This window comes from Hirundo rustica, chromosome 6 (genome assembly GCF_015227805.2).
Source record: "Hirundo rustica isolate bHirRus1 chromosome 6, bHirRus1.pri.v3, whole genome shotgun sequence".
Taxonomy (NCBI): Eukaryota; Metazoa; Chordata; class Aves; order Passeriformes; family Hirundinidae; genus Hirundo; species Hirundo rustica.
This window is the reverse complement of record NC_053455.1, coordinates 35,457,202-35,485,004: the sequence shown is the minus strand read 5'-3', so window position 1 is coordinate 35,485,004 and position 27,803 is coordinate 35,457,202. Positions and strand designations below refer to the sequence as shown.

The following is a 27,803-nucleotide window of genomic DNA, read 5'->3' as shown; positions in this document are numbered from 1 at the left end:
ATAAGTTTCTTTACATCTATTCTCTTAAGATTTTGATTGTATACCCTACTGCTTAAAAAATTCAACAAATTCCAATATTTATTGAGTTAATGTATTAACTACCATTAAGCAACAAAGCCACTGCCTGGAACACTGGGTGCCTAGCACCTTCCAAACTGCATATATGAGGAAAGCAAATCTCTTTTCAACACGTTAGATCACTTTGGAAATTCTTCTTTATACCTATGACTTTTTTCAACAGAAGGTCTGTTTCCGGATAGGTCCGTTCTGTCCTACAGGTCTCCTGTAGGAAAGATGTAAATCTTCCACAGGAAAATTAAAGTCTATACAAATAATTCTTTTAGTGAATGAATTAATCTAGAAAAGCTACTGGACCCCAGTTAAACAAGTCAGAAGAACTTAGAAAAAAAAAAAGTGAAAACATAGATGGATAGAGTAGCCTATTAATATATCTTAGATTTTAGTGGCAGAAATTCTGAAAGACACATGAAGTTGTACACCATACCTTAAAACAACCTTTCCAATATATTGCTAGTGTTCTGTATCAAGGATGTAAGCGGTATACTCTATATCAATCTTGGGTCAAAGAGTTAAAGAATTTATTTCCATTTAAAGCTTTAGTCAAGCTTTTTTATGTACAATTGTGCAATCCATAACCTTTAGAAGTCACAAGTGGTCTACTCAATAAAAGCGAGTTCTGGCTCTGGTCCCTGGCCTTGGCACTGAGGGGCTGAATTTTTCTCAATCTAGTTTCCGTGCACTTAAAAATAAATTTCCCATCCTAAAGGACAGAAGGCCTAAAGCAGGATCTGATATACTTTAGGATGTCTCACAGGCATAAGTCACTTCTCCATCCAAATTCAGTTGAGAGACAACATCAGTATTAAAATAATTCCCCATGTCTTGGATAGCAAACAAAAAAATCCTTTCCCATAGTTTCTTGTGAGATATTTTGCTAAAAATATACACCTGCAATACCAGCACAACCTTGAAAGAAAATAGAAAAAGTTTAAAATTTCAGCATTTTAACAACCATTTAATCAATCAGTTCTCTTGACTGGATAGTTTGGGGAGCAATAGCAAGATTGCCACCTCTGTGGCTCAAGAACAATTTTAGTTACTTTTATCCTTTTAAAATGTAATTTCAAACATACTCACAAATCCCTATTTTCTATATATTATAAGCTGATTAATTTACCAAAGTACTAATATAGCTTCTTTTTTTGGTTGTTGTGTTTTGTTTGTTTGTTTGTTTTTTTGTTTCCTGCTTGCACTATTATACCTGGCAATTATATTTTCTTAACAGGAAACCCAAGAAATTAAAAATGAAATTTTCCTCTTTCAGGTTCACAATTCTTCTCACATTTTCCATTGAGAATAAATTAATAGAATTCAGTAGAAAACCAAGTTTAAGGTTTACAGTCTATTTCAGACAGCATCATGACATTTAAAAGTATTTTTGTTCAGCCAAATTATATATGTTAGTCATAACAAATACTTCATTTTAGTTAGCACCTGCAAAGCTTGAGCAAGTGACTGTAATTTCATTTTAAAGGGATTTAATCACCTGCTTCATTGTTAGTCAGTAAAGAGTTCATAATGACTGTTTAGTTTCTACTCAAGTGAGTAGTGCTCCACAGCTGCTGAGTAAATACAAATTACTCGCATGAGAATTCATAGACCTACAAATGTGTGAAGGTTAAGACTCCAGTTGTCCCCATGGAGAATTTTCTCCCATATCCATCAAAAAAGTTAAGTTGAAATAAATTTCCAGTGCAAATTTAAAGTACATTGGTAAAAAAAAAAGTAAACTTCGATGAACACAGACAATCGTTATTGTAAAAGTGCATCTTGGTATCTTCAATTGATCTTCTTCCTCCTCTCTCAGATTTACACTACATAATGCATTCTCTCTGTACTGGAAACTCTGTGTTTTGGAAAATGTGGAAAATGTGTTGATAATGCCATGTTTTATTAAATAGAATACTTTAAATCTTACCAGATGGAAAATCTTTAGTTTCAAAGCTGCGTGCTGTACATGTGTCGGGCTGTTACTCTGTCACTGCAAGGACTCTAAATGAGTGCCTAACCACCAGGGCTTCTCTTGTGACAGAAGAAAAAGTCCCATTACAAGTAATTTTTTTTTTTTTTTTTTTACAGTTGAGCTGAATTATACTAAGCCCATATTAGATTTTTTTTTAAAAAAATATATATAGTGTCATTGAAACTTGATAAACTCATAAGTCCTAAGGGCCTTTTAGACCTACACATTCACAGAGCAGAGCCACATTAAACACTAGTTATATATTCATTTTAGTGTTCCTACCAGACGGTCTATTCCTGTTTTCTTTTGCCTTTTTATATTCCCAGTCCATTTTTCCTTTATTATTAAAAGGGCATTGTGTAATATGGTGTCTGGTGAATGCAGGACCTTCTCTATTCCCAAATAAATATTCAAAAGTATTTTGCATACATCTTGTGAACAAGGCTTGTTAAATCACAATGTGATGACTTATAAACATTCATCATTCCTATACGGAAGTATAATCTAGTCAACTGCATGGTATAGCAAATCATCCTGACACGTTTATATTAATGCATATTTGAATGAGAATAAGAAAGAAATAGTCAAATTTATGTTAAAGACTTCTAGAGGCTTAACAGCATCTTACTAAGTATATATGTCAGCTTAATCTAATCCTCCTACTTCTAATACGTTCTGTGGTCTCAGCACGGTGCCCATAATGCTCTCGCATGTTATGAGGGATTGCCTCTGAGAAGTTCACCATCAGTACTACACTTCGTTCAATAAAACTTCACATCTGGTCTTAGGATGACAGAAAGCTATCTGTCTCCAATTTGCATTACAAACCTTTAGCTTCTTTTGACATTCATAACACCGGCTGTAATAATTCCCAATAACCTGTTACAATATGGCAAGTAGATATATTCCTGGTTCTCATCTTACTGTGTCAGGTAACGACATATTTTTAATATCTATTTGGGCAATTTTAAATAAGTGGCAACTTTCTTATACCAAAACCCTCTGTATTATCTAATCAGAGGCTCATTTGAGAAGGCCTGTGGCAGTAGTTCCTTTCACTCCAATGATTTTAAGTTCTAATCAGAAAAATGCTACCTTTATTTCTTTTCTCTGCTTTTGCTAGAAGAGACAATACATTTCAATTCAAGATCTTGCAAGAGTTATTGAAGACTCTTTACTAACCTTGTGACATGCTAGAAGTCCTCCTGAAATCCACCAACCTGGAACAACTATCTCCTTAACCATCTTTCTTGATTTCTGAGCATCATAATTTCTACCTATTCTACATGTTGTATGTGTTTCACATTAAAAGTATTTGAAGAAAAGTGTCTATTATTCTCTGCTACATTTTTATTTTTCTTCAGTAGAAAATGTATCTGCTGGCAGAGGAAGACCCAAAAGGACTGATCTACTTGTGGGATTAACAATGTCTAACACAAGTCAGAGATCAAACCTGTCACTAATGGATCCTCATACAGATGGTTAGCAACCTCCACTACCTGAGCTGAATTAATAAATAGCAATTGAAAAACAGGTCTCTCAATATAATTTGCTTTCTGGCAGCCACATTAAGGAAACAAAATTTTTTAAAAGTCTGCATATTAGGCCTGCAGATTTACAAATGAAAAGAAAGACCCGACACTATCTCTGGTGCATTAAAACTGGGAAACACACTAAAGGACACATACAGTGTCAGTAGTCCTGCCTGTCAAAATTAAAAACTGCCAATAATAACAGAGAAGATAAAACACAGACTATGTCATCTTACTTATGGACACTGTCAATGGGATACTGAAATTAATGGGAACAAATTGGACACCTCACACAACACTCTTTAAACTGAGAGTTAATATATATGTATATTTCAAGTTATGAGAAGTAGAATTATACTACTAGTGCAAAAGACAGTCAAGGACATCATTCACTAATATGCTGCATGCTTCACTGGAGACTAGATGTCTTACAAAGCTCCAAGAACACATATTACCAGTGCACTTGAATATGTCCTGTGTCTTACCAATATATTAAGACTTCTGATTTTGAACCAGAAAAAGTGTGTCGGTGTATATACACATACACATACACATACACATACACATACACATACACATACACATACATATACTTATACATATACATAGTGTTCTTACAGAAATTATCAGCAAGACACACTTCAGCAACAACCACTGTAACTGGAGAATTTTTTTTTGAATATATACCACACTTATTCTTCCATTGCATGAACTTTCTAGAAATTTTTCCTAAGAAGAAAAATTTTATTTTAAAATTCTTCATCGGTGAATTAGTGCTCCTTGTAAATTTAATGTAGTCTATATATTCTACAGATTTGCAAGCATGTATATCTTACCAGTGGGGATAATGATAAAATTGGTATAATGACAGGAATTATTATGACAGTGCAGAGATCTGAACACAACAAAAATGATTATATGACAATCACACAAATCCTTCTATGTCTATGCTATTAGTAGTATAAAATGAACGGAACTGAATCAAATTTTTATGCATTCAATTAATACATTATACTGAGAAATATATTTTAGGAAGCAAAGGAAATTTGTTTGGAAGTAATTACTCTATGGCCTGAGAAATATCAGAAAGAAAGCAGGCGAAATAGTAATGTTAATCCCATGCCAGAAGCATGTTTTATCAGGTTTCTTTTTAGCTCTTAAACAAGATGTAGTAAAAACAACAACATTCTGTCAGACTATATGTTCATTCCTTGCTTCCTGGATTAAATATGCTTATTCTATGCCACATTTTTATAGCTTTCAATTCCTGTACTTTAAATCTATTAAACAATGTCAAGTTGAATTTTCTTCAAAAACTGCTGCAGGTTAAGAAAAAAAATAGGACAGTAGAATATTTGAGGGCTAACATTTATGTCAGCTAATTAATATGGATCAGTTGTGGTCTGCAAGGATTTTTAAAGTGCATGCATGTTTGAGATAAATATAGACTAAGGACCTGATTTTGTTTCTTCTTGATAACAAAGTTCTTACTGATTTCAATACAAGTATGGTCTACCAGTTTTGTAGGTCTGAAAGATAAAATAAGCTTTTCTGCTCCTGCATAATGTTAGCTGTCCCAAATAGAGAATAGACCAAAATGCAGATCTACAACATAAGAAATAAATTGCAGTTGCAATATTACATTTTTTGCTCTGTATTCTCTTTACTTGGTAAGAGAATGAGAGTCTGAAAAAATAAACATTGGGGGAAAATCCAGCAAATTTGTTTGGATAGCACGCTCTATTTAAATAAGTTAGTTAAAAATCAGCCCATGTTCAAAACCAGTCACCCTCTATTCCAGAAGATACACCACCATTTCCTTATTTTAATTATTTTTCCTTATTAATATTTCGTTATTTATTCTCAAAAGAGTTCCTGCTATAAGGCAGAAATTGATTATTTGAACATGGTTCTCAACTGTGACAAAAAGACACTTTTAAACAAAACACTTTTAAGCAAAAGATTCGTTCTCCCTACACTGGTGGCCATATTTCTCTTGCATGGAAAGTCAGGATAACTAGAGCAAGTTCATATAATCCAACCTCCTACTCAAAAGCAGACATGAGATTAGAACAAAAGTAATTCAGGACTTTATCCTGCCTGGACTTCAGAATGTCCAAGAACAAAGCCTTTCAATATGAGAAACGTGCCTTGTAGCCAGAAAAAGAACAAATGTATCTTAATTGTAGAACTGTAGAATTGTTTGGGTTGGAAAACACTTCCAAGGTTATTGAGTCCAGCTGTAAATCTAACACTGCCAGATCTACCACTAAAGCATGCCCCTAAGCATCAGTCTACTACACCTTTAAAATACCTCCAGGGGTGGTGACTCCACTACTTCCCTAGGCAGCCTGTTCCAATGCTTGATAACCCTTTTGGTGAAGAAATTATTACTCATATTCAAACTCAGCTTTCCTTGGTGCACCTTGAGGCTCTTTCCTCTTGTTCTGTCATTTGTTACCTGGGAGAAGAGCTCAGCCCCCACCTGGCTACAACCTCCTTTCAGGCTGTTGTAGGGACCAGTAGGGTCTCTGAGCCTCTTTTTCTCCAGGCTAAAAACCCCCAGTTCCCTCAGCCTATCCTCACATATCTTACTCTCTAGACCCTTTGCCAGCTCTGTTGTCCTTCTCTGGACATGCTCCAGCACTTCAATGTCTCTTTTGCAGTGAGGGTCCCAAAACTGAACACAGGATTAGAGGTGTGGCCTCATCAGTGCTGAGTACAGGGGGACAATCCATGCCCTGGTCCTGCTGGCCACACTATTGCTGATACAGGCCAGGATGCCATTGGCCTTCCTGGCTACCTATCTTTGAAACACTCCTCTATTTTTTTTTTTTTTTTCTCCAATGAAATCTGATGCAGAAGTAGATAAGAAGCACCTTTTGCTTAGTATTACACCTAGTTCCTGTCATGGTAAGTCTTACCTTTTCGTAGTGTTTCAGCATCAAAGACATGGTCCTTGAAGAAAGCTCTAAAGGACAAAGGACTGGCCCTGCAGTCTTCTGAAAGTTTGTCGATAGCTTGTTTAAACATAGCAACTAAGTCATGAAGAGGTCCATCTAAATCAAGGTGAGAAGTGGATGATGAAATCAAGCTCAGGCGCATGGAGATTGATGCGCAAGACGCAGAACTAGATTCCACAGATTCGCACTCAATTTGGAAGCCCTCTGACAGCATCTTCATTGCGAAATGTTTTCTTTGCAGTGGATTATCAACTACTGCAACAACATGCCATTCAATGGCAGCATCTCTGGGTAGGTGAGATATTACAACCACAGCAAGCAACCCACATAGTGCAGTTTCATCATGATCTATCTCTGAATCTTCAACCTAAAAGATAAACAAAATATTGTCCGCATTACAGAAATGTAGAAATTGTTGCTCATATTCAGTTAAAATATTAAAAATGTATATGCAGTACATTTATTGCTTTTCCCCACTGAGAAGTCATCTTGAGTAATTATGAATTTATCTGACAGTATTTCCGAATTTTTGCAATCTCAAACCACTACTATGCCTGTACCATTAAAAAAAAAAGGCTGATCATAATTTATTTTGCACTCATTCTGCAATCAAAAGAAGTCTTTTTGCATACAGTGACTTTTTTTTTGTACCAAAGGTTTTTGAAGAATAAAAACATGGTAGGAACTACCAAACTACAGAAATGAGTCAGTAAATTACCTAAGTTTTATTTTGAAAGTTGGACTAGTAAAGATTCAGTTCAGATACAGCAAAAATATAGCTCAGATAGCTATAAACAGCAGAATTATCCTGACCAAACCTGCTTAGAAGATAGAATGTATTTTTTAAATAGCAGAGCTCACTGAGAATGTATATTTAAATTGTTTTCACATCAACTAGCATGTCTAATTAGTTAACTTGGTAGCTACATCTGAGTAACTGGGTTCCTTTTCCTCTGATGGTTTTAAATAGCTTTCAAATACCTGAGCAGTTGAAATGCTTTTTTTGACCATTACTTTTACTTCATTATCTTTTACTTTTTTCCTTACTTTTCCATCAATTCTTATGAGGACAGTATATTATGATTTTTTAATATTAGTGACTTACACCATCTTCTGTACACAGATAATAACTTTTTTTATATACCAGTTTCCTTACATTCCAGTATATACTGTTAATATTGTCTATTGCCTGACCTCTGAAAGGAAAAATAATAACAGGGCAAACCTGTCATTTTTGCCTGAAGTCGATAAGGCCATATAACGTGCAGTACCTTCAATTCACAAGCTCAATTTTCAACCACTTGCTCTCAACTTTGAGAGGAAGAAATAATGACACGTTCCAGGCACTTTATTTCAAAATTCACTCACAAAGTTATTGACAAGAATTTTGCACAGAATATCTTTGATGCTTGACCCTTGTGAGCTATTTACATGAAAAATGCACTTACTTCTATATTAACAATAGTGGAGTGTAATTCTATCCCAAACATGTAGCAATTGCTTCAGCATTTCTGGTTTTGATGTGGTAACAGAAATAGGGACAATTTGTCTCAAATTGCAATCACTTCAGTCATAATAAAATCTCACAGAGTACTGTTTGCTTTCAGTACTTTCATTAGGCTGGCCAGGGCTGTTATTAAGGTAGCTACACATAAATGTTATATTAGCACTTAGTAGGAGCACAGTATTCTCCTCTAGGAGATGAATTCTAACCTTGTCAATATAATTCTGCTTGGAGTGCTGTAAAACAGTTTGAAAAGATGAAATACTGGAGCTTTGGACTGAGAAAAAAAAAAAAAAAAGTCATGCTCATTCAGGCTTAAAGGCCATTTTGCTGGCCCAAGGTGCTGAGGTACTGGTTAGAAAAAAGCAGTCTAAAGAAGCTCTCTCAGGTCACATCAAGCACTAAGACAAACTCTTCTACTTCCCTGTACTTGTCTTAGGTTGTTAAATCAATTACTCGCTATTTCTGCTTGCCTTCAGCTGCCATTTAGAATATGAAGAACTACATGAAAATTAAGGCCAGGACAAAGTACATTTCCAAATTTAACAAATGAGAATCATTCTGTGTGAAAGACTACTCATGGTGCACCTGTATGGTACCATAACACTCATAACCTTTAACTTTAGAGTTTGCACAAAGCACAAATGATAGAGCTACTGGGGACTAATAATCTTTCATCAGTGGCTACAGAATCATATAAAAATACTTCTAACAGTAACCTCTTCTGACTTCTTTTCAAGAAATCACTGATATTTGTGTTATACTTGGATACTGCATTTATGAGTTACCTTTCAGAAATTTACAATTTTCTTAAAGAACTGAATATCTTTATGATAGCCTGTCCAGTAAATGAGGATGAATATATAAGGTCTGCTAATAAATTATATGATGCTAAAACAGTATAACTAAGTATTAAGAGAGAAAACAAAGAGGAATTATTTTATTGGCTTAATTTTTTTTTTACAATTGATTTCTGCACTCTCATCAGTGAGATTCAACACTTTTGGCAGACGGCTGTGGTACTATGAACAAAAACATGCATTTAGGGTTCTTGCCCAAGGATACTGCTCTAGACTGTCCTGTTAAGGGTAAGAGGTTTTGGTCTCGTCTTTCTTCTACAGCTTCAAAGTCCTGATCAGAAAAAAAATGAGATAGAAGAGCATATAGCTTGGGTTACAATTTTTGAAAAAGAACTATCAAATAATTCTCAGGAAGCTCTAAAAATTCTTGTTGAGAGACAAGAAATCTGCTGTGACAAACACTGTTGAAAGCAGTGATTCCTTAAAAGTATGCAGTACCTGAATTTTACGAATCTTCATAGATTTCAGTAATCTGTAGGTGTAGTTGTCATTTAAAGATATTTGCCCTTTAACCCTTTTTTCCTAGCTACCAGTTTCCAAATGATTTTAATTTCATGGGAAAAGCGTGTTGAGGTTTCTAATTTCCACTTGTCAGCCTTTCCACTGGATTTAATCCTTTCAGGGAACAAATTCTACAAGGTAGCTCTGCACTAAGAGAAGTATGAATGTCACAGGGAAAAATAAGGAGATCTAAAGGTTCAATGGCTGACTGCTGAGATCATATGGAGAAAGATGCTACTTATGTGCTATACTTCTACATGATCTGATTTATAGAGGGCTGGAGAAGGACATCAGATAACAGGTTCCGCATGCAGAAGTCACGCTCTGAAAATAAATGGTGCTACAACAATAACTTTTTTCAGGAATGGATGTAAACTGGATCATCTGAGAGACCACACTATGACAGAATTCCAATTCTGTTGTGCTAGGAAATGGTAGATCCCAAAACATCGGACAAAGATTTTGTAAGACAAGTGATTTAGCTCTATTTATCTCACATTAGACTGTCCTCAAAACATGTTTCACAATATCTTCCCTTTGCCAACAGGATTATCTGCTGCTTAATTTATCAAAGATGTAAAAGATTGAGATACAGAAAATTTGAAAAAAGAGGCCAAAAGGCAGATTTTTCTAAATACATGCACTGTATCTATGCCATATCTGGAAAAGGACTACAAACATTTATTTTAACACGTTGCTTTACAAAAAACCCCACAGTTCAACAAAGGACTTTTCCCACCCTGAAGAAAATACTGATATTCTTCCGGAGATACAATGCATGTTTCAATCACTCACAGGAGAAAACCAAAGGTACAGAGTACATTTTAAGATGACTGAGAAAGTGACTCTTCTTTACATTTATTGTAAACACTGAGAAAACTGCCATGCTAAGCTAAGTGACATCTTGAAAAGTCTTCATGGACTGGTTAATAAAGAATCACAGAAGCTGACAGCAGTTAAGAAAACAAGTAAAGAAAGAGCACAAAGTGGGTAACTTTATGCCACTGTAAAAATTCACAGTTCACCAACATCTTGAGTAAGATAAACAACTCTGGATCTCTCAACTGAAAAAGGGCATACTGGATCCAAAATATATTCGGAGGACAAGTATGATCAAAAGCTCTGGAGGATCTGATTGGAAATGTTCTGCAGCCTTCTTAATGAGGAGACAGAGACTTACAAAGTCATACACGACATAAAAAGAGTGGAAAGGAATAAGAACTGATTTTGCACACTTTTCTTTCTGTACAAAGAGCTATGGACCATCAAAACACATCAGTAAGAGCATGGTTTCAAAACAAATGATGGTGGGTGACACCTACAACTCCTTGATGGAGAATGCTCTGGTTGCAAGAACTTTACAGGGATTCAAGGGGAGCCTGAACAAGTTCTTAGAACACAGATTCAGTGGGCATTATAAAAGAGATATGATAAAATTCCTAGATAATTTTTATTTATATGTTATTAATTTAGATAAATATTGTGATTTCTATAACTAAATTGATTTGATCAATTTAAATATGAATTAAAATAGTTTGAGGTTAGGAGAATATTAGAGTAGATCTATGCTTTTACTGGTTTTATTATTAACTTCTCTTTAGGGCTACTGTTTGGAGTCAAAATACCAAGTAAGCTCTACACCATTATGGTTATTGTTAAGTTCTTAAATAAACATTTATGCTGATACTGGTGGTGTGTTTGGCAAAGAACTGGGACTTGTTGTATGGACTGAGATTTTTCACAATTAGTCCCTTCCAACATTTCCATGATTCTAAAGGAATTCTATGTTCATCTGTGATATTCCAGACTGATTTTATAGATGAATTGCAAACACCGAGTCAAGTACATGAATGCAGATAACAGCTTTGAGAGCCTAAGCCTCTTCAGCAGAGATACTGGCACCAGAATATAGGGCTGGAAGAAGTAGGAGTTCAATGTGGTTACTCCTTCTGAGGAAAAAAGGTTCCTCTTCTCCTTTTTCCAAAAGGAGAATCACATACAGAACTGTAATACTACTTTCAGAGTTACATACATATCTTCATTTCTGCCTTAACTGATAGAGACAGCATGGACAACTAAAACACAACAGTCCTAGACAGTGCCAAGCAGGAGGTTTGTCTGCCTTAGGCACCTGCCACAGGAACGGGTTTAGAACTGCCTTACACTGTAGCCACCCAGGCAGACTGCTCTGTTAACCCCACTAAAGAAGTTCTGTGATGGATGCTCAATTCAAATCTGCAAAAGTGTAAGGATGTTTGGTTAGAAATAAAAAGGGTCAAAAGGCTCGGCTGAAAACTTGTTGAAGGCCACAGTACTGCAGTTATTAAGCAAGATACCATTCAGTAAAATATCTAATAATGAGAAATGAGAATAGGAACTTTCTGTACTTTTTGTGCCTAAACTGAAGTGAAAAGGCAGCTTGGTAGAAACATTCCTTAGGTTTTATCAATGGGATAAAATTTCAGAAATAGCTCTTTCATATCCCAAGAAGCAAGGTGAACAACAGAGCTCATCAGTGGGTTTCTAAACTTGTAATTAACCCTACACTAAAGCAAAAGTGTTATCTGAACTGCTGCATGCATACTACTCTCCTGAGCTTTGCATTGATGCAAGAAATTATCACATTGGTTCATAGTATTACCAAATCCTTGCATCTTCTGTGCCTCAGTTCTTAGTAAAGATTAACCCAATTTTCACTGTGCATCTTCAGAGAGCCAAAAAATACTCTCATACTAATGAATGCCTGATGCATTCACAATACTGCTAAAAACTAAACCAGAATTGAATAGAATGAGCAAAATTAAATGAAAAACACTGGGCTGAATGAAATGAAAAACTTACACAGAGCTTTGTTTTAAAGGTGCTAATCTTATTTTTTGTAATTAAAAAAAATAATCCAAGTCAGAGCTATTAAAAGCCAATGAAAACAAAGAAGAATGAGTTAAAGACAAACCTATCTCAAATCCATTGTATAAGTATTTAACTATTTTGCTTAATTAAACTGAAAAAGGTACACATTTTGGCCTTTATTATATAAATTTGTTTGACTATCCTCCCTTTGTTCTAAACGAGAAATATGCTTTTTGTTGTGTAAGGACTAAGGCCTATCTCTCAGCTGAATATGGAATCAGGCTATAAGAGACAGAGATGAATGCATAATTGCTATCTCTACAAAGAAGTGACTTGGAGAACAAAAAGAAAGATACTGTGATGTTACTTTTAGAAGCTGAGTTTATGAAAACCTTATATGGTATGCATTATTACACCATTACAGTGGCAAGATTAATGTGCCTTTAAATAATACATTTAAAATGTCTTTTACACTGCCTGCATTAAACAGAGTGCATCAAACTCCTGAGATCCAGTTTCAGCTTTGCTAGAGTCTCTTACAACAATAGGTTTATGACTTAAAAAAGTAAAGATTCCACTAGGAAAACTGCATAAGAATAAAAATGTCAGCTCCTAAAGAAAGTAAGATAGAAGCAATTCTTTTCAACATCTTATAATAATAATATGTCTAATAAATAGGCCACACGCATTCCTGGTATACCATATCTGAACGCAAATAATGAATACCACAATGTTTTGTAACAATAAAATTGCTAACAATGTTCCTTTTGGAAAGCTTACAAAAGTAAGAAAGACATTTAGTACTTCTTTCTGAAATAAAACAAATTATTTGGTGCATGTCAAAAAGACATTAACACTAAACTGGCAGACTAAAAATGAACTCTTATAAACTGAATATTTGTCATAGAATAAATACTATAAATATGAAAAGAAACAAGTTCTTTAGAAATTTTAGTCTCCTCTACTCATTCCTAAACATGTTGGACAAAGCTAGAGGTAACCACTGTGTCATGTAGAAATTATTTTGTACCATGTCAGCTGGGAAAATGAGCCTGTACTTTGGTGTTACTGAACCATGGAAAATCTAGAGCAAACCAAGTGTTTTTTTATTTTTTGTAGCAGCATCTGATAGCACATTTTTCAGAGTAATTTCTTTTTTGTGCAGTCTTTAGCTATCTGTAGAAAACAGAAACATGAAAAAGGAAAAGAAGATACAAGGGAACAAATATGAGTATAGAAATTTAGAGATAGTACTATTTCTCAGGGTGCTTTCAATCAATTTTTGTAATTTAAATGGATTTCTGATTAATGTATTCTTTTGATATAATGATTATAATTCCACCTGCTCACATCACATAAAAGAAATACAAATTAAATTTTTACCTCAACAATTGTGAATATTTGTGAAAAAAATGCATGAGCTATAGTAATGATGCAAAATTAATAACTGGAAACAAAATGGTCAGCAATTAACAGGGCAAACTTAACTTTTCCCAGAGATGCATTTTGCAGGAGGATGAAATTACCATATCCTAAGTTATTTTTGTGAGAGTATAGGAAAATTGAAATCTATACAATATATTGACAGCTATTATTAGGATTAGACAAGGTGATGGGCCAAAATTTTATGGTAGTCAACCAAGAATGTCAGAAGAAACTACCAGAAAAACCAAGGGATAACGTTCTTAAGATGCAAATCCCATAATAAATATACAGTAAATTTGCCTTATAAACTGAGACAGCTTTCTGGTGCATAAAGGATATGTTGAAATCCTTGCAGAATCAAAAATTTCATGGTGAATGGTCTCTGAATGATGCCACTGGAAGAATAGGTAAGCATTACATAAAAAAACAAAGCAAATATAGAACTCATGAAAATAAAGAGTTCATAAAAAACCAGTCCAATAAATTTACATGATCTATAGCTTATGTTGCTCAAACAGAATAATTTAACAACTTACTATCTGCCTTTTACATTGATTGTCAATACAGGAGAAGAAGTGGTATAAATTTTCAAAATTTCTGTGTGATAGAAAAAAGGGTTCTGTTGAAATTTAAGACATAACCATACAAGCTCTCTTTTGATTATATTTAGTACAGAAGGATATAATTTGCTTGTTAATTTTGTTTCTCTTTTCTATTGTTGGATCACTGTGTTTTCATCCTTTTATTTCAGAAGCTGAGAAGCTCTGACAGGATCAAAACAAGAGCAATCAGTACCACATTTCAATGAAGACATAATCAGCTTTGAACAAGTCTCTAGAACAAATAAACAATTGAAAGCCTGAAGAAGGTACACAGAATCTGCAGTAACTAGGCTAACACCTCTGTTTTCTCCAGTTATCAACATGGAAGTTTTCTTGCAAAGGAAGCTCAAACAATTTCTTGTTACAAAAAATTGGAAGAAAACCCAGAAAATGTAAACCAGCCTGCTGAAAGACAGACACAGGCTTCTGCATGCACAGTAATGGAGAAGCATCTCCTACTGAAAGACTGAGGTAGGAGATGCATCATTCCTCAGGTAAGTGTCACAGTCTTGTTCTAAACCAGTACCTAAAAGCACAGTCTCATCAACCCCACAAACATCAAGTTTTCAACTACTCAATGAATTTTACACATTTTATTTTCTCTTCAAAATACATTTCATAATTGTATGTGACAATCATGCCACCACCAGTGTAAAAGAAAGATTTTAAAATGCATATTATAAATAATTTATAATATAGATATAATAAAATGTATAATCAGTTATGGTAAGCATGTGATAATATCAAATGGAAAATATACAATAGCATTTCCCTCATATTTTTAGATGGTTATAAATCTTAGTTATAGCCTTGATTATTCAGATAAAACATGTTCAAAGTAATGCAGGGAATGTGTCTGGACTGAGAAACTGAGAAGCTGAGAAGCTGAGAAGCTGAGAACAGGACTGCCAGCAGGGCTGCCAAAGGAGCAAAATACCTGAAATCCAGAATCAGACAATTATTATTAATTTTAAAAATGGACATGACTCTGATTTTCCCTCTTAATTACTCACACTGATGTATCATGACACAGATTAAGTCTTAACTTTTGGTTTTTATAGCTGATCTGGAGAGTGGGGATTTAATTTTTTATTTTTTATTTTATCTTAGAGAACTGTTTATTGTTTCAGCAGAACTCTGATACAATATGAATACCTATATCTTTTTTCCCTAATTCAAAGGGGTCAAGAGGGGTTTTTCACTTTTGTAAAGTCCATACAAGCCTTTGGGTGTTTGCTTTACTCTGCAGTAGTCATGCTACCATGTGTAGCTTGTGTAGTTACCAACCTGACAAAGCCTCTTCCTAATGCATGTGAAGCTCAGCCTTTTCATTCTCACCCTGTGGCATAAAGTACTTAGAACTCCTAAGGTCTGATATATTTTAGTGCAAGTATACTCACAGAGTTCAGAATGGGAATTTCTGGGTGAAATGTAATGGTGTGTGATATACAGGTCACAATAAATAATCTAATGGTGCCTTCTAGCTGTACAAGCCACTGAAGCTATGAAATCAGTTTTACCCAATACTTCTGCTCAGCCTTTCTACCAACACTGAAGTGCCTGAACTCTAAAATCCCACACTGAGAAGGCAACCATCTTACTCATTATGGCCTTTAACATCCCTTGCTGATAGCTTTAAATTTTTAAAAAGCCCTACCTGTCGAGCTTCCTTTTATGTGTTCTCATAGTTACAGATATAATTTCGGAAGTAAAATATCTAAACACCAAGCATAATAAAAATGCAATGGGTTAAAGCTTATTAGCAGTAGGGAGCAGATGTAGCAAAATTCTGCCAGTTCCCCTCCATTTCCTCCCCAGCAGGGATTTTCTGTCAAGCTGTGAGTTAGTTCTATACACTAATCCAGGCTGCTGTTGCAGCAATTGTACCTTCCTATACCTTGCTATTGTAGTAAAAATTCACTTTGATTTTTGATTTCTTCCTTCTTAATAATAATATTTAAAGCAGTTCCTGCAGAGCTAAATATAAATTCAAGCACGGCATGCTAGGTGCTCAAAACGGCATGAAAATGTAAAATTGATAAGAAAATAATTACATACCGAAAAGCTGGTTTATTTGCCTAAAAAATAGTAACTTTCTCTCAAGGAACTAAAGGTTCCGGAGCCAAGACGTAACCAGTTAACGACTGAAGTTAAGATCCTTGAAATACCTCTCAAACATACATCATTCAATATATCAGTTACAATGTGGAAAAAAAAAAAGATAAGTATTTAAGGAACAAAGTCATAAATTGATTGTAATACTAACTGAAGGCAAATGAAGTCTGCCACATGAAACATGATCACAGACTGTCACTCTGAGGGTTTTTATTCTTCATGTGCAGTGTCAAAAATAAGCACTTAGGAAAAAGAGTTGAACTGAATTAAGGCTGTTCAAGACAGAAAGTTAGTTAAAAATCATTTGCAAATGTGTACCCAAATTAGACAGAAAATAAGCAAAGTTAATAGTCAAAATCTACTTTGTGGGCATTAAGGATAACAGATTTTATGCTAGAATTTGAACTTTGGATACTGATTGCAAAGACCTTTTCTTTGAAAGTCTGCTCCCTTCTTTGGGACTTTGACAATGAGCTCTGGAACTGATTTTCAAACCAAATATCAGCTTTCACCTCACATATTCTAATTATATCATCTGTTCATCTGTACATGTACTGCAACACTAGCTATTCTTGTCAAACCTCTAACTAAATTTTGTAGAACGCAAGGAAGAAAATTTTGATGCTGCAGGAGGCAGAAGTTTAAAAACTCTGGTGGCACTACTGAACTTCTACTAACTGTCACGCTCTCCCTCATTGTGCTAGCCACCTTGATTAGTAATATGATATAAAGATGTGCATTCAAAAATCATTTCACAGAGTCACAGAATGGCTCAAGTTGGGACCTTGAAGATGACCTAGTTCCATACACCCTGCCATGGGCAGGGACACCTACCACTAAACCAGGTTGCTCAGCCAGGTCTTGAAGGGACCTCTAGAGACAGAGCAGCCACAATTTCCACGGGGAACTTCTGCCAGTCCCTCACCAACCTCACAGAAAAGAATTTCCTAATATCAAATTTCAACCCACTCTCTTCCAATCAGAAGTAATTTCTCCTTGCCCTGGCACTACATGCTCTTGTAAATAGTCTTCCCCCATCTTTCCTGTAAGTTCTTTCAAGGTACTGGAAGGCTGCAACTAGGTCACCTCGAAGCCCTCTCTTTTCCAGGCTTAACAATCCCAATTCTCTCTGTCTTCCTTCATAGGAGAGGTTCTCCATCCCTCTGATCAACTTGATCCTGCTCTGGACTTGTTTCAATAGGTCCATGTCCTTTCCATGCTGAGGATTTCAGAGCTGGATACAGTCCTCATGGTGAGGTCTCACCAGAGTAGAGCAGAGGAGCAGGATCATCTCCTTCAACCTGTTTGCCATACTTCTTCTGATGCAGCTCAGAGTATGATTGGCTTTCTGGCAAGCAATTTCATTTTGAATGTGGTGTTTTTTAGTACATAAATTTTTACTGGAAAATACATTTACATTCCATCTTATGTATATGAATATTTTTGAGGCAAATGTTGTTTTCAACAGACCAGCCAGTTACTTTCATTTTTCAATATGGCATGACTGCAAAACAAGGTTGGTTAAATGGCATAGCATAAGACTGTTAGGGCTTCACATGCCTTTTATTTTAACTCAAGCCATTTACATTGACCAATAACGTCCTACATACACTTTGGAACTTGAACTTTGCAGGACCAGTTTTCTCCCAGTTCAGTGTTACAGAAGTCAAACCCGGATGATGCAATTCAGGCAATTTCCTAAAACCCACTATAGTGGGCTGCCCAAAAAGTTAGGAGAGAAACCTCACCCCTGCTCCAGTTTTTATCATCAAGCATGAATCTATATGCTATATAATACAATACTTTGGTCAATTCAGCTCAGGTGTCTCGACTGCATCCCCTCCAAGCTCTGCCAAACCCCAGCCTTCTTGCTGGGTATGGGTAAAGTAGGAGAAAGAGAAAGTCTTGACACTGTGCAGGCATTGTCCAGCGACAGCCAATATTGGTCTGCTATCAACACAGTGTTAGCCACAAATCCAAAACACTATAGAGGCTGCTGAAAAGAAAAGTAACTCCACCCCAGCCAGGCTCACCATGAGAGAAAGTTCACAGTAACCTACAAGTTCTAAGCCAAGTTTTAGTTAAATGTGTAGCCATTCTCAGCAGTCACTAAGATGAGCTATATGGAAAGCAAATTTGTTGTTCTGAACATAAAGGCGTGTCTCTCAGATTACAACTGAAATATAGAATGGGATCTTAACTCACACTCCTGAAGGCAGGTACTCCATGTACAGAAGGTTAGAATGGAAGGTTTTCAGTCAATGGCCTTTAAAATACATATATTAATATATATCCTTGTTAAAAGGTGTTATACTAAGAAAAATACAAATATATAGTCATTAATATACTTTAATGTATACATATATATATGTCTATATGCATATATATGTATAAGAGGAGGGAGGGAGAAAAATCTGTATACGCATATGTCTCCTCCATGTAGTTTTGCAGAACATGCACAGAATTACTATGAGACTATGCAGTTACCAAGTTGATATCTACAACTCCACACAAATGCTCATTTGACAAATAGCAACAATCCTTTACCAAAATCACCATCTTAACTTAAAATGGTTGACAATTAGTATTTTCTTCAGTTAACAGTTACATTACCCTCTTTAAGACTTGCTTCTTCAATTTTTTATATATATATATATATATATATATATATATATATATATATATATGCAAAAGTAACTATTTTGGCCACCTACAGAATATGGCCAGGGTATTTCCACAAAGATGCTTATAAGTGAGATGTATAAAGATCTACATAATATTAACACTGAATAATGTCCAAGATAAAATCAAAGTTATATTTCAAGTGTTACCATCTGTGTTTATGATGTTACATCCAAAGGACAGACGAGAAGTGAACAGGTATCATATCAGCTGGATGCATTTTTAATTTTTTATCAATGAAGCTGAATAAAAACAGGGAAGAAACTGAAAGTGATTATTCACTGCTAGCTGGCATGCATGTAACTGGGTATTGACCAGAAGCACTGCTCATTTTTGCTATGCAAGAATTTGAAGACGTTTCAAAATAGGAATTTCACACTGTCTTATGTGCTTTTTTTGAAAGCGGAGTACAGGAAAGCATAAATTATTTTTGGGTTACTTTGACTTTTATGAATAAGAAAATTAAAGGTCTATTATTAATTTTGAAGACCATGTGATATCCTTCAGAGAAGAGGAGGAAGAAAGGGAAATGAAATTATTATAATGACCAGCATACAGAACCAAAGATGAGGATAATCGAGTGCTGAAATTTAGGAGGATCCCTTGGATCACACAGTAAAATAGTAACTAAGTACTTCCACTGGAAGAATGAAGACGTTTTCCTGAGCTAATTTCTCTTTTTTTTCCCCCTTTTGGCTTTTTGATAGTAGAAGATCGTTAATGTATCTGATCAGAGACAAGATTCTTGAATAGTTTCAAAAGGAAGAGATGATATTTTGAGCTCTAATTTTGACTGAAGCTTGATGAGGGAGGAAAGGTATGTATTTTCCTAGTTAATTGTGGAGTTTGTCTTCAGTGATAATACGCTGAATCTGCTTGAGGTGTTGAGTCACAAGTAGCTTCCTCTTCAGAGAGCCAGCTGCATGTCCCCCTAATCCCAGCAGGATGGGAGGGACAATAGGAAGAGCAAACATGAGAGAACTCTTGGGCTGAGGGAAGGACACCAGCAGGTGAAGATAATAAAACTAGCAATGCAAAGGCAGTCCTTCACCTCCTCCCACCAGCAGACTGATGCCCAGCCAGCTTCTGGGGAATAGCTGCCTTGGAAGACCAAGTTCTCCAATTTTTATGGCTGAGCATGGTGTCATACAGTCTGGGATATCTCCTTGACTGCTTCTTGCCTACACCCAGTGTATGTGCTGACTGCGCAAAAGCCCTGAAAGCCTTGAAAATGTGCAACATTAGTATGTTACCCACAAATCCAAAACACAGCATCATAGAGGCTCTTATGAAGACTCAGGAAAACCCTATACATTATTCAATAGCAAGTTTCCTTCCTGAAACAGGCATGCTTTTTCAGGTCCTAAGCACAACAAAGAGGATATTGCCACGGGGAAGGGCTTTCAGTACCTAAGTTTGACTAGTTTCCAAGATCTGAGTTTTCTGATTTTTACAGGGCTTACGTTGACTAGACAAATTAAAATATCCTCCCTGGAAAAGACCGAGATCTAGAGTAGCTACTTAGTATTGAATATCAAACTACTTGTTCGAAGCAGTAACTTGGAAAGGATATTTGTGGCCTGAAATATATTAACCTGCTACAGTTTGAGGAAGGATGAGTTGTTAATATGACTGTTTATGTAGGAGGGGACAAACCAACACCCAGTGAGGGATAAGGTGGAAGTGGAACAGGGTTGGAGGGACATTTAAAGAAACCAATGGGAACATAAAGGGAGGAATCTCCTCGGCTCTTGCCCGATCATTCGATGTCCTTACCTAAACTCTCCAGAAGCTGGGAGGAACAGCCGAGTGACAGGCAGGGCCCAAAGGAGGGGACTGGAAGGAGTGACAGGGAAAAGGGGTAGGGACAAACCTCGGAATATAAGACTTTCCAGGAGAACAGGGGAGTACAGAACAAACCATTACAATGAAAATAAACAACATAAAATACAAAACCAGATAACGCAGCAGTGATGAAATCCTGAAATTCTATCCTTCATGGTGGGGAATTTAAAGTTCCCTGCATGTAATTTGGACTACAGTTTAATAGCGAAGTTTCCTGAGTGAAAGTTGGACCTTGATCACTTTTCAACCAAAATGGCATTCGTCCCTCTATAATGCAATAGTGACAACAGGTACTCACTTCAGGGATTAAACGGTTAATGGCTTTCACAGCCATCACACATCAGACTTGTGACCAGAGGTCCTGACCTAAGTGAACAGTGGATGCATACATGCACTCTTGCTTAGCACAAAAGTGACAGGCTCAAAACAGAATTAATGTTTTCAGCAAAGCAGATGAAGAATCCCTCAAACCAGTCTTATAAGGGAATTGCTGCAGGGGAAGGTCAGTCAGCATGGATGAACTAGGCTGTTCACCAACCTGAATAACTTGACATGCATTTCTTCACTCTGTCTACCTGAAAAGCAACATTCAAATGCATGGATATATTACCTGTAAATGGCAAATAAGCTAGTGTAAATCAGTTCATGGAAACCACAGTTATGCTGACTTATACCAGCTGAGGATTTGACTGTATCTGTAGATATCACCACAAACAATCACAGAAGAAATGCTCTCCTTTCTTATTCTCTACTGTTCATATTTTTGGTCTATATTATACAGGGTAAATTAATGCATAGTCTTTAGACTATTATGCATTCATATAACTTTTGTATACATATATTCCATTTCTAAAAATGGCTTCAGATAAAGTCATGTTCTTTTAGTTGACTGCACTCATTTTTAAACATGATTAAGGTCTACTAATGTTACAAATAGAATATCATAATCTTCTTCTAAGAAAAAGTTTAAGTGGCAAACCTTTTACCTCCCACTGTTGCCCAGTGTCAAATGGCAAACTATTTCCAAGGAACTCTGGATTTCCACTATCTCCATTTGACCTCTGTTAAATATTCTCATCATAGTTGCTTCAAATGACTAGAAAAGCTTTGCCTAACTGAATGCACGGGAAATGAAATACACTAGGCAGGAGATGAAAGACACACCAGCACTGTGCAATTTAATGTACTGTGTGTTCTAAACATGGGCCATAAAAGAAGCCCGAGTTTATATATCAAACTGTGGAACATTCAGAATAGCACCTAGTAGCAACATAGATGTTATAAACCTGATGGGACAAAAAAGGGAAAATGGAAACATGCATTCTTCCCACTGAATTTTTGACAGGCATAGGTACTGACTGTCAGCAATGGTTTTCGAAAATTTTTATTTTTCTTCTGGTGATATTACAAATCATATTAAATAACCTGTGTGAGATTTTACTGCAATGTAAGTGAAATGTAGCAGTGTTCTAATCTGTCATTTTACCCTTATAATACTTGTTTACTTCTACTACTCCTATTATGACTATTTCATTCAAGAAACTGGTAAAAGGAGACCAATTAAATTAATATTACCTATAGTATAATCTACAGGACACAGAATTTACAACACTTTTTGGAAATCTAACAATTGCATTAAAGCTAATAACCAGTACATATAATAAATTAGACAAAAAAGTGTACCTGAATATTACTGGCTTAGAAACATCTGTTCAGGATGGTGAAAAAATATGTACCTTCTCACAGAAATCTGGGAAGTTTTTTAGTATTCCATTTTAAGTTTTATAGTCATTTTCTCTATAGGTAAAAGAGAATCTTAAACCTTTGTCCAATCCTTTGCAGCAAGAAAAATCTTCAACTTCCTCTATTTGAGCATAAGATACTTCTGTTGTACTTAGGATAGAGTGTTAGAGAATGCATGAATTTTATTTAAATTCATGACAGTCTGTATACTTCAAATAGCATAGGAATGTCTGAACAATGTAGACTGCTGTTACAGATGCATGATGCCATTCTAAATGACTGCCATGAAAACATACCAATTACTCCAGGAAACAACTGCATGTAGCTAGACAGATTCTTGTTCCAGATTTAACTTGTTTATAACTTGGGACCTGTACATTATTTGTAAAGCAAAGTGGAAAGATACAGGAAAGCACCAATGGTATTTACAGGAGTGTCAAAGAAGGTATGGTGCAGGGGCTCCCTGGAAGGGGCCCAGTGTCCTAGATAACTGATCCTAGCTATCTTTAAAAAAATCCTAGTTTGGGTGTACTTACATCTTTTGACATCTAAACAGTTTTTAAATCTGGTCCAAAAGGTTTAATTTAGATTTTTAAATTTGGCATCAAGTTACCAGAGTGCTGAAATAAGTGTGGAGCCCATTCACAATATATATCAAATAAAACACTGTGAATCTTTTTTCCATCACTTCTGCATTACACACTATTAAGACACACATTGTCAACAACCTGACTGGCATTCCTGACAGAATGAAAGTTAACTGCAGCACTCTTTGCTGGATTTGAAACAATCATGGGATCACAGCCATTCATCCTGAATTCTTACCATTAGAAAAAAAAGAAAGCTTCTGTCAGAAGAAGATGGGCTAGTGAACTTTTGAAGTTTGCAGTATGTTTGCTCAGAAAATTATTGGTGAGAGAGTACCAGATAACTAATGTTCAAACGTGAGTGCTTTTACAGAAGTAAAAAGATGTATTTTTTTTATGTCACACAAAATATTTCACCAAGGAGATTTTTCATTACTGGGGATGGAAAATACATTGGCAGCTGCCTATTGCAGAGAGGGGACCTATGATATCAGAATTTAAGAAAAAAATACTATATGTAAAATGACTTGCTGAAAAAAAGATAAAATTACCTTAGTGCTATTAATAAGACTTTGATATCAAATGAAATATTACCTTTCTATGCAACTCTGTCTTCTCATCTTAAAAAAATATATTGTTTTCACTGTAGTAAAATCTCCCTTCACCAGTGTTTTGGGTTCACTAAGAAATACAACCAATTCTAAACTTTCTGTTGATAACAAAACATTGAGTACTAAACACACTGAAGTATTTCCCAATAATTTTTTTCTTCTTATGTCAAAGAAATCAGAGATAACATTTCAGAGAGTTCTGGAAAATCTGCCTCCAAGTTTTGTATGTATTTCATCCAACCAAAATAACTGAAACTAACTTTTAGCATCTAGACATTTTTATAAACAATTTTTTTATAAACAAATTTATTTCAAAAGCAGCAAATGGCCTCAAAATTTTTCTGCTAGGAAGTTAATGTGCTCTTATGTCACAGAAAGAATTAACTCACAGTACTTTTGCATGGAATATACAATTGAATAGCAACAGTCTAAATGAGTATTTATTATAATTTATAAGAAATTACACATTTTATTAATCTAGCTATACCAAGAGTTGCCAGGGATTAGCAAGATGTAAAAAAAAGAAAACGCAGCAGTTAAGCAAGCTGGAATGCCTGAAATCTTGAGACAGCACAGCACGTTTCCTCTTTGTATTGCTGAGGATAAGAAAAGAAAGCAAAATACAAGCATTCAGGGATAGAATAAAAATGTAATCATGATCTTGCCCACCTCAGCTAGCCCAGGGGAATCTGTTGTATAAGCAGAAGTACAATCCACCACTTGAAACAGTCTAACAAAATACTACAGGGATGTGTCTGCACAGAAAGCACATGGGTAGGGGAAGGAAAAGTTAGGGTGTAGACTCAGCTCCCAACTAAATATATTGGGAGTACTGTCTAAATGGTACAACTCAAGCCCTACTAAATAAAGTGCACTCACAAAGTAAATTAATAAAATTTTGCAGGCACAGTCACTGTTATATCATTATACAATAATTATTTGGAATATTTCCATCTATCAATAATGCCATCTGTCCCACCCAATACAAATGGACTACAACCCATCTGGCTTATTTTTTCTATTGATTACTCTGCCGAATGAGTTAGCAAAACCGCTTATAAAATCATCATATTACATGACACTGTCATTAAAAGATGTGAAGTAAAGAAAAACACAAGACGAGACTTAATTGGAAAACTGTCAGTTCTTCTTCCAGGAAGTTTTAGCAATACTATAAGCTTTTTTTTTTTTTTTTTTTTTTTTTTTTTTTTTTTTTTTTTTTTTTTTTTTTTTTTTTGGCTACTTAAGAAAAGCACCAAGAAGACATAAAGCCCAAAAAACACCTAAATGCTAACTGCTGGATTAGCCTAAATTTTTCTAGCAGAAAACTGCTACTAGGTATGCAGGAGGAAGTCCCTCAATTTATCTCCTCAAGAGTATTGAAATGTCCCTAAGTTGGCCTGGCAATCACAAAGAAACTGTGGAAGGAATGTAACTTAAAAATAGGGTGGAAGAAAGCTGATGATGGCTGGCACTTGTTAATTCCAATAAGTCTTCCTAGGTTTTGGGTTTGATTATTTGTTTGCATAATTGTCTTTATGCTATTTTTGCAGCTTCTGTTTTCTTTTTTTTTCTTTTGATTTTAACCATTGCTTCCCTTAACTATATTTGAATTTCTCCAGCAACAAAAGTGCAATCTTATGAACCTATGGAACTAAATACTAACTTCAGCTCCTTCACTCTAGATCTCAATTTTTACAATACCATTTTAGTTTTAACAAAAGAAATCTCTCGTTTGCATTCAAAATGTCAATCCAAAGATCCTCAGCCCAGTGATTCAGGTGGTGTTTTTTTGAGTGATCCCCTGGCGGGGCTGCTTTCTTATCCTTCCCTCCCCACTGTTTTTTTTTTTTAGTTTCTACTACAATCTTACACGCCTGCACCAGATTGCTGTTTCCTCTGTCACCCCAAATGGCTTTTCCAATGACGCTGCGACTCAAAGGGACGAATGAAGGAAGAAGAGAGAAGAACAGGGGCTGGATTCCAGCTCTAAGGACACAACCCTTGATGACTGTGGGGAACTGGAGCTCAGGGAGGCTCAGGGAGTTATACTGTAGGGTTCAGGCTGCAGGAATGATGCTTGGAGCACAGATACTGAGCTGCCAAAAGCAGTGAGGGAAATCGGGATGACAGGAGTAGAAAGGAGTTGTGTAAGAAGGAAGGAATGATACTTGAATAAGGAAGGGACCAGAGGCTGGGTGACTGAAACAATTTAGAAGTTGCTAGGGAGTCCAGCCTGCTTACTGTTACTGTTTGTTCCCTCTCTTACAGTCCCCTCCCATCCTCACTAGAACCACTTTTCTGTTAATAATATATGAAATATTTCCTCTGGTAAAAAAAAAAAGAAATTCTGAAATATACTTTTTATAATTTATCTAAAATTTAAAAAATACATTTATTAAAATGTAATTGATCTTTTTTCTCTGTAACTCAAGAAGTTCCTAAAAGACAATTGTCACTAACAATATTACAAGAATTCTTCTAAAGTCCAGCTAACTGTGCCTGACCCTGTGGCCTTATCTCAAATGAAGTTTTGAGCAATTGCATGTCCACATCCAGCTCTTAGAAGTAAGTCTTTTGTGCCATATAAACATATCCAGAAAACTGTTCTCATACTTCTCTTTATATTATGTGCTGTTAGGTCCAATTTATTGGTGTCCTATTTTATATAATCCTTTTTGTGCTTTTCTTACTACTGCCATGAAACATGTAGAAGGATTCATGGGAAATTGCTAAACAATATTATTTATGTAGAAGATAATTACCAGGTATCACCACATGGCAGAATGCTAAATTTCTCATGGTCTAAAGAAAAAAACCTTTGGCAGTTCTGATGTATATGACTTAGTCACTGTTTTAAATACAATTATCTTAATATACCATTCCTTTGCTACTAAATACAGAACATTCAATGAACAGAAATACAGAGTCTGAATTCCATCTTTACAACATAATTAATTCAATGTTTTATGATGTATAGCTTACAAAAATGAGTTCTGAGCTGAACTGTTTCATTTGCCCAAACAAACTCTTTTTTTCATGGATGACAGAAGGACAACAATTTCAACTGAGATATTAAGTAATCTTTAGGTTGCTACTGGTTCAGGCTTTTGGCCACTGCTTAAAATAAAGGATAATAAAATACTTTTGGTCTGGCTGACTTAGTTTATTTGGTGAAAACAGAACATCATGTCATGTCATGGTATTCAGCAGAACTCCCTGCAGTAGCACTGGGATACCAAAACCTGAACAAAACCACACAGGTAAGGAATATGCCTTCAGAGTATGGCTACCACGTTCTGTCTTCCACAGAGAAAGGCAGTATCTTACAGGATCTGGAAGGCTGCTCCAAAGGAAAAACTGCATTACTTGTTTTCACTGATAGTATGAAACAACTGAGGCAGAAGTACAACTGAAGAACAATTTAATGTTTTTCAATATAAAATCTCTATTTTTATTAACAGGACAATTGTATTTCAGGGCAGGGTAATTCCTCCCTATAGTTCCTTGTAACAGAAATATTTGGTAAGTATTTTTCTCTGTTTTACTTTGCACATAAACCCCTACTAATCAAAAATATGCATATCCAGAGGAAAAAAATTAATTCCTCTGTCTGAACCTCCTATTGACAAAATTATAGAAACAAGAACATGGAGCTGTTAATAACATCTCACTCCCATTTAAATTTAGGGTTTTTTCCAAAGCATTTTTAGATGGTGTTGTGGCACACATTATCTATTTTTATTCCTTTCTGATACTGTCATTACTGAATTATGATCTGATAAACACAGCATAAGACTGATGAACATCCTACAGGATTGCCTGATTGTAGGATGTTTTTCTTAAAGATTCTTGAAAACTGTCAAGCTATCACTTCCATTTTTTAAGCTATGGCTTGAACAATGAAAAAGTGACATGGAACAGATATTAGTGATAGCT

At 35.5% G+C, this 27,803-nt stretch overlaps 1 protein-coding gene across 1 annotated transcript in view; it reads right to left on the bottom strand.

The window, feature by feature from the left end:
- The window catches only part of DPH6 (diphthamine biosynthesis 6), a 196,975-nt gene that overhangs the window by 33,830 nt on the left and 135,342 nt on the right, over window positions 1–27,803 (bottom strand). The window contains exon 14 of the mRNA XM_058421188.1: window positions 6,501–6,906. Within this exon, the coding sequence (XP_058277171.1) occupies window positions 6,501–6,906 (406 nt within the window). The remainder of the gene's footprint in view (window positions 1–6,500; window positions 6,907–27,803) is intronic.